A 14,140-nucleotide genomic window follows, 5' to 3' on the forward strand; every position below is an offset into this window, starting at 1 on the left:
CCTCTACTCTGGAGGAAGGAAAAGGAAAAAGTGCCTTATCACAACCTGACCTAATATGGTGAAGCAATACGTATGAAGTCATGCAGGATGCAGAGTAAAAAAAGCGGATACTGTACTGTCAAATGTCTTTTTTGTGTATTTGCTTTCCAATTGCAGTGAGGAAAGTAAAGATTTTAAGCATGCTTGATTGAGCACCTTTAATATAAAACCACTCGGGTAGAAATGCTAATGACTGTTCATGATGTCAGCCTACGTTTGGCTTCACGTCGAGGCTGGTTTGAGTAGCTGGCCGGCTTTCCGCATGATGTAACGTGCAAGTATGTCAAACATCTACACGCACCTGCATCTCACAGGAATGTTCTGTTTGCGCATGGCTGCTTGTATGTGGCTCCTTCTGCTGAACAAACAGATGCTATCTGCATATCTGCAGTTACATATTGACTCCATTTGACTAGTTAAAAAGTGGAACTAGGATCAAAAGAGACAGAAAGGGATGTTTTTCCTGAAAATACTCAAGCTTGCTGTTTGTTTATTGGGTGGTCCCTTAAATTCCAGCCGTAGCTAGCCCACCGTTTTGTGTTTTGTTGGAGCGCAACCGGTTTAAGACAATGGCGATTCTGTCGGACAACAATAGGTGGAAATACAGCTGCTGAGAAGTCCGCGCAATTCGTCCCTCGATGAGCCACGAGAGGAATTGGAAGTAAGGTGCGGCGGTAAGGGGGGGCGGAAATCGAGGCGTTTTGAAACATATTTCTTTTCTCGTTTTGAGCTTTGCACATTTCATTCATTCTCTCTGCAGACTTTTTGGTTTCCTCTTTTTCCTGCCTACAAGGCTCCCTCCCTCCCTCCCTCCCTCCCTTGTTGGTTCTCTCCACCCTTGCTCAACCTGCTTATCTGAGCAGGGCAGGGCTCCACACACTCAGAGTGCAGGAGGCGGGCCTTGTCTGCTTTCAATCAATAACCTCTGGAATTCAGAAATACAAGTAGGTCCTGTCTCTGGCAGGCTGTACCACAGCGAGGAGGGCGGGCTCCCACAGACTCCACTCAGCGGCGCTTTGCTCCCGGCATTTTTTTCCTCCACTCAAAGTGTTTTGCGTGCCCGCCACGATGGCCGATCACACATCTCCAGATTACTTTAGCTGTACCTTATGCGTGAATCTCCTGAGGGACCCGGTGGCTATTCCTTGCGGTCACAGTTTTTGTATGGACTGCATCAGCGGCTACTGGAACGAGGCGGACTACACGGGGATTTACATTTGCCCCCAGTGCAAGATCACCTTCACCCAGAGGCCCGTGTTGCGTCCCAACGCCACTCTCAGCATGGTGGCCGAGAAGATCAAGAAGAGCGGACTGAACCTCAACGTCCACGTACCCCAAGGGAACGGCTACGCCGGGCCGAGCGACGTCCCCTGCGACTTCTGCTCCGGGAAGAAACTCAAGGCCGTCAAGTCGTGCCTGAACTGTCTGGCGTCCTACTGTGAGAAACACCTGAAGCCCCACTATGAGTCAGCCACATTCAAAAGGCACAAGTTAGTGGACGAGTTGGGAAACCTGGACAGGAAGATCTGCCCGCAGCACCAGAAATCCTTGGAGCTCTTCTGTCGAACCGACCAAATGTGTATCTGTGCCATCTGCACGGTCAGTGAACACAAAGGCCACGACATTGTCTCCGCTGAGGCCGAGAGGAGTGAGAAACAGGTAGGAGAGTAAAAATGGCTTGACTTTGTTGTTCAACCACACAACTACCTGTTAGATCACTTTCAAAGGGCCTCCGAGAACTAAAGTGTGTACTCATGTAGCTCTTGTTTATATAATCATATATTTTCTGTCGCACGTACTTTGACCTATTTTCCCAAAGATAATGCTATGCATTCACCCGCCAAAACAAACTTTCTGATTAGCTGTGTGGGAGGTGGGGGGGTTCGCTTATCTCCACCGAAAGTTGCTTTTCAGAGAATGCGGTGTTCCATCTACACTGAAACTGTCTTCCTGTGCCATTTCCCACCTGTGGGAGGAGTGATACTGGAATGTCAGGGAGTCAAGGCTTTCAGGAATCAAAGCCAAAATACTGTACAATCAAGCTGTGAGAAAACACAGATCATGTTGCGTATAGCTCCACATTGTTTATTAAACTTTATGCCCCCCTCTCATTTCCTCCCAAGAGTCTGGTAACTCTAATCAGGACATTTACAATCAGAGTTTCCCAAAATCTCACACCATCTTCCCTCCCCCCCTCCCCCTGCCAGATTCCCCACATTCCACCAGCTTATCTTGAAGAATGGCTTGGTGAGTTGGAGAATAAAGCTGAATTAGAAAAGCCCTCGTTTCTGAATGTCACTATGGCGTGCACCTTGAAACATCTTTTTAAAAAGTCAGTCAGGGTTGGCTTTCACATTCCTGACGTGGCCTGAATTCCATGACGGACCCCCCGTCAGAGATCAAACTTGGAGTCCCTTTGAATAGGCTTTATTAGACATGCTGAGTTGGATGTCTGCACTAAGCTTCCATTTTTTTCCCCCCCAACAATAACAATCAAGCTGGGCAACTTTTGTTACATTTACTAACATGAAACTTTTCATTACAGAAACTTTTGGGAATCTCCACATCTGAGATAAGACAAAAATGTCAAGAACGTGTGAAGGAGTTGGAGGAGTTGAAGACTGCAGTAGATTCATTAAAGGTAAGGTTACATTACAAAGTTTGTGATGGCAACTAAATAGTATTCTTTTTTTTCTTATGGTTTACATTGTTAAAAAAAAAAGTGTTTAGTCTCAAGGGGGTTTTCTCGAATCATATTACCTCCAGTAAAACACACTTTTCCCGCAGAACTCGGCCCAGCGAGCCATGGTGGAGAGTCAGAAGATGTTTGAGGACATGATTCGTTCCATTGAGAGGATGAGGTCAGAGGTGACCAAGCTGATCGGGATCAACGAGAAAGCTGCATTGAACCAAGCCGAGGCTTTGGTCGAACGTCTGGAACAGGAGATTGATGAACTGAAGAAAAAGGAGTCAGGCTTGAAGCAGCTTTATAGTACAGATGACCACATCCATTTTTTGCAGGTATTCCGTTGCGGAGAGAAACACGTCCACGGCGAATTAGGGCATATTAGGAATTATTTGTCCAAATTTGCTTCCCTCAGAACTTCAACTACCTGTGCACCCCCACTGATGACGGCTTCATACCAAAGGTCACCGTGAACCCCGACTTTTCTTTTGGAGCTGTCAGGAAAGCTGTTGCTGCCATCAAGGAGCGTCTGGAAGAGTTTGGCAGGGAAGAGCTAATGATGATCTCCAAGACAGGTTTGTTTTGTTTTAGGAATATAAGTGTATCAATTCCTCATAGTAAACACAAAAGGAAATAAATGTGCTGTACGTTACAGTGAATGATGTTCCGGTGTACACAACAGAAAGTCGAACCCTGGACAGAAGGAGCAAAGGTGAGCTGATACGATTTATTTTTTAGCTTATTGTCCAGATGACCCAGTTCCAAGCTTGACCTTCAATGTATGAGGTCAAACAACACCAATGTCAGATTTTTAAAACTTTTAATTTGCAGGTCAAGACCACAACATGACCACAGTGGACAGGAGTCATGCTAACCCAGAACCAAGGAGCAGAGCAGATTTTATCAAATGTAAGTCCTCAAAATATCAACAATGTTTAAAGACAGCTCAGAAAATAAAAGTGCATTGCTTGTCAGACTTCTGCCAGCTCAAGTTGGATCCGGTCACAGCCTACAAAGAGCTGTCCATCTCTGAGCACAGCAGAAAAGTCATCCGAACCAGGGACCTGCAGCCCTATGGAGACAACCCAGAGAGGTTTGACAGTTTTGCTCAGGTCCTGTGCCGGGAGGGGCTGTCCGGAGGCCGCTTCTACTGGGAGATCGAGTGGAGCGGGGAGTTCTCCATCGGAGCGGCCTACAGGGGTATCAGCCGGAAGGGCAAAGGCTCATTGTGTCTGCTGGGCTATAACGATAAATCCTGGAGTCTTCTCTGCTCCGACACCGGCTACTCAGCCTGGCATAATAGAGTCGATAAAGCCGTGAGCGGCCCGCACTCACCGAGAATAGGCGTGTATTTGGACCATAATGCAGGTGTGCTGGCGTTCTACAGTATCGGAAGTAGCATGACGCTCCTGCACAGGTTCGAGACCACATTCACCGAGCCCCTTTACCCGGGCTTTGGAGTTGGAACATCGGTCAAAATTTGCAACATGAAGTGAACATCAATGTGATATATTTGTGCCAACACTTACATTTTGATAACGTCTTATATCATTCTTTTGGGATATATATTTTTTGCATAACTTTGAAATTGATGTTACACTCAGTTTTAACCATCACATACTGTATTTTGCAAAATCTAATTACGTTCACACTTCCAAAGATCACTGCCAAAAATAGTATGTCATATCCTGATATTTCATATTCATCTTGTTTGAAAGGATGTGGCAAATGTTCTTTCATAATTCAAACATAACTGGAAGCATTGTCACATTTTTCTTTTTTCTGTAGAAATATATTTTATTCTCATGTTCTCCTATCCCCAACCCACCCACAGTTCAACTAACCTTTATTTAATGTTATGCACGTTTACTTACATAGGCCACTCTTTAATGAAAACCCTGAAGATAATTGTTATCCAGGACTGTTTTATTTCATATTTTGGACAGATTTATAGTTTTGAATAAAGAGCTAAATGAAAAAAGTTAGTTTCGATTCGTTTTTTTTCACTCTTAAGGCAACATATACGTGATAAATTAGGCGTGTACGTAACAATAGCGCCCTCTAGCGGTTAATGAGAAGCAATAAAAACCTGCAAAGCAAAGCCGCCTCTTTGCACGACATTCCAAGTGGTTTTAAGCAGTATTGGCTTGAAATGGATTAGTACTGCAGCTGTTTGATTTTGTTCCTACAATTTAGAAAATCAACAAGACTTTTGGCAGGAACTGTACATGCAAACTATTTGTTTAGGACACAAAGTGGTATGCTTTCTAATTTATTCTGTATGCCTTGAAGTTGAAAAGTCAAATATCTTTTACCATTTTTAGTAGGCACTAAAACACAGTGAGATCATGTGGAGAAAACCTTTGTCTTTTTAATAATAGACATCTGTTTATTGTTCCCAAACATTTAGTAGGACGTAAAGCATACAATGCTCAAGAGGAAAAGAAAAATAATGATTGTCCAAAAGTTCAGACATCATAACCAATAATTCCTCCTTTTCCAATGCACTCGCCAATGTAAAACCACATCAGTACTTCAGTCGCCACCAGTCCATTCCTTAGAGCATCCTGTAGAGAGAAAAACACATTCAGATTAACAAATTATTGCTCACTTTTTTGTAACTGAACTAATCTAATGGTTTCAAACTAAATACCAGATGAAATAATATTAAAACGCTTTCACAAAACGTCTGCTACAGATAGTGGAGATGGCAAAATGGATTATTTCCACAATTAAAACCAAGACTACATGCAATAGCAGCTTTCATTAACCCATCACATTTAATCATTAAATTAAATAAGCACGTTAACGCACCTTCACTGTTGTTTGACCAAGACGTCCAGTCTGGAAACCCTTGATGAGGTTGGATGCCCCCTCGATGGCCTTGGGGATCTCGGCTGGACTTGGTGGAACAAGTTCAACGCGGGCGTAATGCCAAAAGGTTGCTAGCCGAGGTTTGGAGTAGGTGACAGCGGCTAAAATGAGGACATAAAATTAGCAAACACTACAACAGCTAATGCTAATGTTAGCGTTGAGCTTCCTACAACAAATGATCGCCCCATAGACCAGCAGCTAGATTTATAGCATAATATATACTTTTTACGGCAACAATAAACACTTGTTACGGCAACAAGATAGTAGGTGCGTCAACTAGCAATAACTACCACAGATCTATTCATTTTATTCAGTTAGCAGCCAGCTAATCTAGGACGTGCTAACTCAACAGAGTGAACCCTTCAAAGAAATAGCAAGTCCTTACCGATCATGCGTTATTCAATTGCAACAACAAAAAAACTCACCACCAACCAAAGATGGAACTTTGGCGACCAGTTTTTGCACTGCCTGTGCCATTTTGAGACGGTAATCGAGGCACGCTGTTCGTCCGGTTGCTGCTCGGCTAGCCAACTGAATGTCACCCCCAGCAAAAGGACCCTTCTCGAGAGAGCTGCCCAAACAACTGCCTGTACATAAATTATCTTTACAAGGTCAAATATATTAGCTATCAATAAATAATTCGTGTCTTTTGATGCGATTCCTACCATCAATCGTCCCAAAAAGGTAATTCCAAAATATATTCTTATTTTCCAAATTGTCAACAGTGAGTACGACACCAATTGCTTAATAAATACTCTTAATATAATAAAATTATATGAAAAAAATCATGCTACTAATTTATATTTTTAAAATTGTGCATCTAAGTTTTGAATTTCATTCATAGAGTGTAATGTACATTGGTAAGGAAAAACATTACAACCCCTTCAATGGTTCGTACAGGTTACAAATATGCTTCATATTGACTACGTGACTCGAGAATGTATGCCCTATTTTTAAAAGGTTAATAAAACCCATGTTTCTTTTGAAGGGCAGAAGAAGCCACCAGTGTTCTCACAAACAACAAATTAGGTTGGTTTAGTCTTTTATTCATTCAAATTTAACAAATCAGACATAATATTAGCTTGAGAGGTTTAACCATGTAATACTGTGTTGCCCTCGAGCCCACCTCGCAGTCTCAGGACAAGATGGAGGGTTGACTCTTTCTGGATGCTTTAGTCGGACAGGGTGCGGCCATCTTCTAATTGCTTGCCAGCATATATCAACCTCTGCTGATCATGGGGAATTCCTTCCTTGTCCTGGATTTTGGCTTTATTCTGAATTGTGTCACTGTCTTCAACCTCAAGATGGTTTTGCCAGTGAGAGTCTTCACAAAGATCAGCATGCCACCTCGCAGACGCAAGACAACCAAAAGTACACAATGCTGCTAGAAGTTGTGGTCAGACAGGTAGTGGCCATCTTCTAGAAGTTTGGCAGCAAGGATGAGCTTCACCTGATGAGGCAGAATACCTGATTTGACATGGATTTTGGGTCTGAGACTCTCAATGGCAGCACTGCCCTCGTTCTCAAAAGTGATGATCTTGCCCAATAGCAGATTCACAAAGATCTGCATTCCTCCTCTCAAACGCAGTACAAGGTGGAGGGTGGACTCCTTCTGGATATTGTAGTCAGAGAGCATACGGCCATCTTCTAGTTGTTTTCCAGTGAATATCAACCTCTGTTGATCAGGGGGAATGCCTTCTTTGTCCTGGATTTTAGCTTTTACATTCTCAACCGTGTCACTGCCTTCAACCTCAAGCGTAATGGTCTTGCCGGTAAGGGTCTTCACAAATATCTGCATTCCACCTCGCAAACGCAGGACGAGGTGGAGGGTGGACTCCTTCTGGATGTTGTAGTCGGACAGGGTGCGGCCATCTTCTAGCTGCTTGCCAGCAAAGATCAACCTCTGCTGGTCAGGGGGAATACCTTCCTTGTCCTGAATTTTGGCCTTCACATTCTCAACAGTGTCACTGGCCTCAACTTCAAGGGTGATAGTCTTGCCAGTCAAAGTCTTCACAAAGATTTGCATGTTTGCACCTGAGAAAAAAAAAAAAAAACTATTTTACGCTCGCCCTTAAAGAGGCATATTGTGTATACAGTGATCCCTCGCTACTTCGCGCTTCGTTTATCGCGGCTTCACGACATGGCGGATTTTTTTTCCAAATAAAAAAAACATTTAAAAGTCAAAATAAAACTTCTAAATTGAGTAAACATGTGTCTAACCTTTAGGACAATAGTATTGCTCCATATGTTTGTTTACATTCCTTTAGAAGTCAATTTTCACGTATTAGCACGATCGCGAATTAGCATCTTTCCGCTAACTCGTTAGCCTGCCCAGTACTTCTTGATGGTGACCGTACTTCGCGGATTTCACTTATCGCGGGTGGTTTTCGGAACCAATTATCCGCGATAAACGAGGGATTACTGTATATATTCAAATTGTATGTCAATACAATACGCTGTATATTAAAATGTAGTTTTTCTCAAAAAGTTTGTGTCGCACTTACAGTCAATACCGGACTCGTTTCCAGACAGGAAAAGGTAGAATTATTTTCATAAGAACCAGTCCTCCTCCTGACAAGGTAAGGCGAGAATGTCCTTTAACCCCATCTGTGCTAATGTGTCGCTATTTTATACGTTCGTCACCTATATCGTCATAAAAATTAAAGACGAACGAATGTAACCCTTGGTGTTTGATTCATAGAGTCGTCGAAATTTGAGCCAGAGGTTCGTGACGTTTCATTACGTGCCGTTAGCTTTATTCAGTCCCAAAAGTAACCCAACTGTTGTCATACAGTGTCTGAATTGCTTTTCTTTAAATAATGTTCGTGTTATATTTTTGATATTATTACGCAATAAACTAAAGGGTACACTGGATTGGCAGTTAGTGTATAACTAGAACGTGTTAAGGATTAGAAATTCTTAGGAGTAATAATTGAAAAGTTGTCATGTATTCCTTATAATTAGTTTAAAACCATTGAAATGAAATTCCTCATCTTCTCATAAGATTAGTAGAACTGTTTGTGTTTGTATCCTCACTTTCCATAATTACTGCAACTCAGTACTTAAGTGAGCACATTTGTCGAAACAAATACTGCACAAAATTATTATGAGATTTGTTTATTTACACAAATAATAAATGTATGCAGTCTGAATAGTTGGAGTGTGGTCGTGGCGATCAAGTCATTTCACAGGCGGGAAACCTCTGTGTCCTGTTAAGAATGAGACAGAAATGCAATGTAAATATTGTATACCGTTATAGAATGCTTATTTTTATTTTTTCTAAAATATTCTGTCACCTCGCAGGTGGTGATAGAAAGTGCTCCACTGTTGTCAGAGTCTTCCTTCTCAAGCACAACGACATCTTCCAGGTATTGGTCCCTCACATTTTGTCGTTTAACTTCCGTCACTATATCACCCACAATTAGTCCTGATTTCTTTCCCGGGCTCCCTGGGGCCACCTAAACAAGAGAGCAAATGTTAACTTCATGGAGAGGTGAATTGAAAAATGGTATTTTCAACCCTACTTGACTGATGAAGGTCTCGGGACACTGTGGTGTACAGTCAAGGTTGAAGCCTAATGGTCCTTCTTCAGCTTGTGGGCTGTCTTCTGATGCTTCCCCGCTTTCCATTTGAATAGCGTCATCCTCACAGAAGAGGAGTGGTGATAGACCTAACTGCAAAAATCGACCAGGCTTTACTTCCAGGCCCGACTGAAATTTACAGACGAGAAAAATAGCGACGCCAACCTGCGTGTAAAAATCATGGCCCTGTGGAGTGATGGTGCTAAGTGAAATATGTTGGCCGCTCTCTCTCACTCTTGTCACAATCTCATTGTGATGGAGCAACTCTGTGGACTCTCCGTTGACCTCCAGCAGCACATCGCCGTCTTGCATCCCAGCCCTCTCTGCTGGACTGTCGGTGTCCACCTCACGCAGGACATGAGCTGTCGTTTATATATATAAAAAAAGAAAAAAAAAGGCCAAAATGCAATCTCTACGTTGAGCACAATTGTGAGCTCTCACCTGTACGACCCGAAGGAGCTTTCTCAAAGCGAAGGAAAAAACCGTATCCCTCAGGTGCCAAATCCAAATCTAGCTTTCGTGGTCGATAAGGCAGATTGTGTGGAACCGCCATAGAAGGGAGGATGGGCATCCGTAGTGCAGTGTACGTTTTCTCACTCTTGCTGTCAATCACCAGGATGGTGATGTATTTTCCACATTTTTTCATCTGCAAAGAAAAATTACTGGAAGATGGCATCTTGCTCATACAGGTCAGTCTAGAAGTAATTGGACAATATTTTTTGGTGGGTACTAATTTTAATTCGAAACTTTCCTCTTGAATTAAAATATTTAGGAATCAAAAAATTTCCTCAAAGGAAATATTCCATCTTGATTGTCCAAATAGTTCTGGACCTTGCTCTTTCGGTAGCAATCTGTTTGTACCATTCTACTAAGTGCCGAGTGTGTGAGATCTGAAAGCAGGGCTCCATTCATCCACACCAGGCGATCCCCTTTAAGTACGCCGGCCTTTTCAGCCGGCCCTCCGTCCACGGGGTTGACAGAGAAGCAGCCCTTTTCAGCTACGTGACAAAAATCAACATGTCCTGCACGGTCTTCTCCAACATGTGAGCGGCAAGAGTGGCGTACCTCCAACAGGTGTGAAATTGATGCCGAGACCCAAGACAGGATCCCGTGTGATGTGACACAGTCTTGGTGCTTTAAAGTCTTCACCCTTAAAGGCTTTAGCAATGTCACGGAGGTCACGTCCCATGGAGATTGTCTTTTCGTACGCCTCCCCATCCAGAACCAGTAAGCATACGTGATGTCCACTTAGCCTTATTCTCCTGGAGACCTGACCCAAAACAACTTCAGCTCAAAAAAAAAAAAGACAACCATAGCACTCACAAATAGTATAGAATAGAAAATTTGGACTGATTTACCTCCTGGTGAGGAGCGTCATCGATATAGATGTTGTTGACTTCAAGAAGCCTGTCTCCATCTTCAAGTCCACAGCGAGCTGCAATCCCCCCAGAAAGCACCCTTCTGATAATGTGACCTTGTTGTTCCCACTCCGCTCTCAGATGGAAGCCAAAGGTCTCCCCTTCGTCCTTTTTTAGCACACACAGACGTGCTCTGGGTGTCCATTCTGGAAGTCAAGAGATGGAACGGAACTTAAATGCCTACTGTTTATATGATGAGAAGGTCCTAAGAACGTACCTTCTATGACCATCATTGGGTTGTCTATTCCTTCTTTCGGATTAAATCGAAATTGCCTTCACAGGAAGAAATGAGAGACGAGATGTCATTTTCATTCAATGATTTCAGTGTAGTTAAAAAAATCCTCATTAAGACTGTCACGATGTCACAGTAAAATCTTATCTTATCTTGGTCCCACGGGATTCAAGATTACAGTGTTCCTAAACTCAAAATGTCAAGCTGAGCAAAAAAGCAAAAAATAAATAAAATAAATGAGATTTTATGATATACTTGACCTTTTTTCATTGGGAGGCTGGCTGATGTAGCTGTTCTCTGTTCACAATAAAATTGGATTAAACAGATAGGAAAAAAGTATATTTAGTCTGCTCTTACTAGCATGCAGTAATGTGAATATTTAAAACAATCTCATTTCCTTAACATGGAGCCGAAAGAAACACTAATAAATCAGTTATGGGAGAAGTCCATCATGTTGAACTTTGAACTCTGTGAAAGTCGCTTCGATCTACTGAACTCAGGCATCAGCATTAAAAAGAGTGTTTTGCACTCTTTTGCAAGGACCATAAAATAGAGTTCAACTTCCTGTGAATGATCTTAATCTTTGCTCTCTTTCAAGGAGGGTCAGCATGAACCCTTCTGTAATCTCCAGTCTCACTGAAACAAAGATAGTGTGTACTGTAAATGGTAGTTAGTAACAATTTAATGTCTCTGGAATCATAACAGGAAAGCTTTACTGTAACTCTTCTTTGTTATCAATCAAGAATACGGATATAATTATAAATATTTTTCTTTTTGTGTATATAATAATGTTGTGCTCAAATTGTTAACCATGAATGTCTCACAGCTTTTCATCGCAATCTGAGATTGAGTCGGCGTCACATAGTGTTACATTAACAAAATACAGTAAGTGACTCAATGTCACTGTTCTTTTCCACTTCGATAAGATAAATGTAACAGTACAATTTAGTAACATGAAATTCTTCACAGAAAGCATGTGACCATGCAACTTATTTTGGTGCTCGACTAATGGATCACTGTTTGCTTTTCCCATCATAAAACTTTTTTGGGGGGGATTACAGTACTCATTGGAGTAGCTAATAATTTTCTACTGAGACACCATGTTGAATTTAAGGATAGTTTTAAGGTTGAATTATGAATGAGAGTCAGGATGTTGTTGCCCATTCAAATAGTTTGGAGGCACAAAACAAGGCATCCAAAAACTCAAGAATAAAAACACTTGTAAAATGGATGGTATAGTAAATAAGGGACTGCTGCCCAAACAACAACAACAAAATATGGTAAAATATTTGAAATGTCATACCTGTACTTGATTTCATGTTGTGCTGCACAGAAGGAGATGTAACAGTGAGTAATCCCAACCCAAACATTTATTCTGATCTTTGTGGCTCCTCCTCCCAGGCACCAGGCAGGGGCAATGTCTAATCATGATGAAATTTGTGCACACCTTCAGTGTGTTGTGACTTTTTGTGTTAACATAATTGGGTGTCCTTGTGAAAAGTCATGTCAATCGTATGAATAGGCACCAATTTTAAAGTAAGGAATAATTTGTATTTGTATATTTCATGTGTTGCCAGATCTTCCAGTCCTTGAAACATAAAGTACTTTTATTATCATTTGAGTAATGAATGTCCTGAATTTATTTTTGCATTAATGCATATTAATTCATATTTTTGTCTATTTGGCGTTCATGCCCTGTTATTTACTTAGCAGGCTTCTTGAGTAGTTCCCCCCCCCACTGAATGCTTGTTCTTACTCAAATAATTATCATTTCTTTAGTAATATTTCTTCCCAACTTGAGTACATTTTTGTGGAACTACCGTGGCATAGGAAAGTGAATTTGTATTAATTTATAAAAAAAGTCTTAAGTGGATTATGAGTATCTTAACTGAAAACCTTCAAGTCCATAAAGTTTCAATTGAAGCTTGCGGCCACGAGAGGGCGTCATAATTCAAATTAAACTTCACTTGCATACAGGAAGCAAACTCTCTATGGTAGTCAAATAGTAACTTTATGCCAGAAGTGGTTCAAAGGTTCGGGTTGTAGTTTCCTGAATGCCAGTAAAGATTTATTTGAGAAAATGGAGGTGCAAGCAGAGACTTGGAATTAAATGTTACAGCTATCAGGCAGACATGTTTGTTTGGCCATTTAAAAGCAATGATAAATGTTTTTTAGGGGAAAAAAAAATTCCCCCAGAGTGGAACAAAGATACATCTCAAACAAAGACACTAAGAAAAAAAATCTTGTTATTCTTATTTTTCTCCTGTGTTTCAAGGAAAGCACGAAAAGAGACAGAAAGAGAGCAGAGGAGTCCATGGAGACTTCCGGATGCAAGTTGGCAGCCTTTCTGAGTCTCTGAGATGGACCCACCCAGAGGAAGACAGAGCTCCCATCTGTACCACAATCCTCGCCAAAGCACCGGAGTGCACTAACGGTCAAAATGTGCGAGGGAAAGGTTTTGTCAGCTGCAAGTCATTTGACACTTTTGTGTAATGCTGCAGATGATGTGTAAAATGTGGGATGAGAACATTTATTAGAAGAGGGAACATGGAAAAAGAAACTACTGCTGTTTTTTTTTTTTTTTTGTAATAGCCCAAGACTATGACCTCCTATATGATATCCTTAAGTCCGAAGGCCACAATTGTGACATACTTCACTTCTCTTTATGAGTGTCATGGCTGTAGTGTTCAAGGCAACGTATTACGCCTTGTCACAATCATTACATAAAACAAAATACAAACAAATCATGGGGTATGTGTGCACTATACTGTGTGCTGCAATTTCTTTTAGCCTTTATTTAATCAAGAAAAATAAAATTGAGATTAAGAACCTTCATTTAAAGGAAGCCGCCAACAAACTATAGTTACATCTTTAGATCGCTACGAGAAAATTTTTTGTTTTGAAGACGCACGCAAAAGGTCAAGACAAGGATGTCTATCCTGCTAACAAACAATATTAAAACAATTTGAGTTTTAGAACAGATTAACATATATGATAACTCAGCAAAAAAGAAGAACAAGGAAAAAAGAACAAATCTGTAAAAATTTCAGCTTGCTTACCCAGCAGTTTGTTTTACATTGAGCAATGAAGGTAACATCCTCTGGTCAAAGAAATTGTGGATGTTAAAAGGGGAAATGAGGACTTGGGTACTCGCTGTGGCTGACTTACTACACTGAACTGACCCAAAACTTTCTTTCTTTGTTTGTCTGTTTACAGAGGGACCATGGATCCACCCCCCCAAAAACCAAAACACCATGATGCAAAGGCAAAAATAGATTGTATTCAATAATTAACATGCAAATGAATAACA

General features: G+C 41.3%; 4 protein-coding genes and 1 long non-coding RNA gene across 6 annotated transcripts; 2 read left to right on the forward strand and 3 right to left on the reverse strand.

The window, feature by feature from the left end:
• Positions 1-924: 924 nt before the first annotated feature.
• Positions 925-4,710, forward strand: ftr82 (finTRIM family, member 82). The gene is made up of 7 exons (XM_088397887.1): positions 925-1,698; positions 2,585-2,680; positions 2,827-3,060; positions 3,141-3,300; positions 3,381-3,437; positions 3,557-3,634; positions 3,701-4,710. The coding sequence occupies exons 1-7, from the start codon at positions 1,108-1,110 to the stop codon at positions 4,219-4,221; spliced, it is 1,737 nt and encodes a 578-aa protein (XP_088254013.1). The 5' UTR covers positions 925-1,107; the 3' UTR covers positions 4,222-4,710.
• A 366-nt stretch (positions 4,711-5,076) lies between these two features.
• atp5mg (ATP synthase membrane subunit g) lies at positions 5,077-6,193 on the reverse strand. Its single transcript, XM_088397896.1, has 3 exons — positions 6,025-6,193; positions 5,540-5,700; positions 5,077-5,292 (listed from the first exon to the last, which is right to left on the reverse strand). The coding sequence occupies exons 1-3, from the start codon at positions 6,074-6,076 to the stop codon at positions 5,194-5,196; spliced, it is 312 nt and encodes a 103-aa protein (XP_088254022.1). The 5' UTR covers positions 6,077-6,193; the 3' UTR covers positions 5,077-5,193.
• Positions 6,194-6,629: 436 nt separating this feature from the next.
• LOC148386269 (polyubiquitin-D) lies at positions 6,630-8,269 on the reverse strand. The gene is made up of 2 exons (XM_088397892.1): positions 8,104-8,269; positions 6,630-7,633 (listed from the first exon to the last, which is right to left on the reverse strand). Exon 2 carries the CDS (start codon positions 7,623-7,625, stop codon positions 6,984-6,986), a length of 642 nt encoding a protein of 213 aa, XP_088254018.1. The 5' UTR covers positions 7,626-7,633; positions 8,104-8,269; the 3' UTR covers positions 6,630-6,983.
• A 355-nt stretch (positions 8,270-8,624) lies between these two features.
• On the forward strand, positions 8,625-13,595 carry LOC148386270 (uncharacterized). Its single transcript, XR_015862946.1, has 3 exons — positions 8,625-8,835; positions 8,903-8,967; positions 13,106-13,595. It is a non-coding gene; the product is annotated as an uncharacterized LOC148386270 (long non-coding RNA).
• On the reverse strand, positions 8,701-13,997 carry nherf4b (NHERF family PDZ scaffold protein 4b). Of its 2 annotated transcripts, XM_088397891.1 has the most exons (12): positions 13,890-13,997; positions 12,134-12,155; positions 11,091-11,127; positions 10,816-10,871; positions 10,539-10,744; positions 10,246-10,450; positions 10,042-10,178; positions 9,622-9,826; positions 9,346-9,542; positions 9,124-9,273; positions 8,896-9,057; positions 8,701-8,808 (listed from the first exon to the last, which is right to left on the reverse strand). In XM_088397891.1, the coding sequence occupies exons 2-12, from the start codon at positions 12,147-12,149 to the stop codon at positions 8,785-8,787; spliced, it is 1,395 nt and encodes a 464-aa protein (XP_088254017.1). In that variant the 5' UTR covers positions 12,150-12,155; positions 13,890-13,997; the 3' UTR covers positions 8,701-8,784. The 2 variants fall into 2 exon arrangements, with proteins under 2 accessions (XP_088254017.1, XP_088254015.1); XM_088397889.1 differs by lacking the exon at positions 13,890-13,997 and having other exon boundaries at positions 12,134-12,215.
• Between the last annotated feature and the right edge of the window lie 143 nt (positions 13,998-14,140).

Source organism: Syngnathus floridae, chromosome 15, assembly GCF_059516105.1.
Source record: "Syngnathus floridae isolate MCC-2025c chromosome 15, RoL_Sflo_1.0, whole genome shotgun sequence".
Lineage (NCBI taxonomy): Eukaryota > Metazoa > Chordata > Actinopteri > Syngnathiformes > Syngnathidae > Syngnathus > Syngnathus floridae.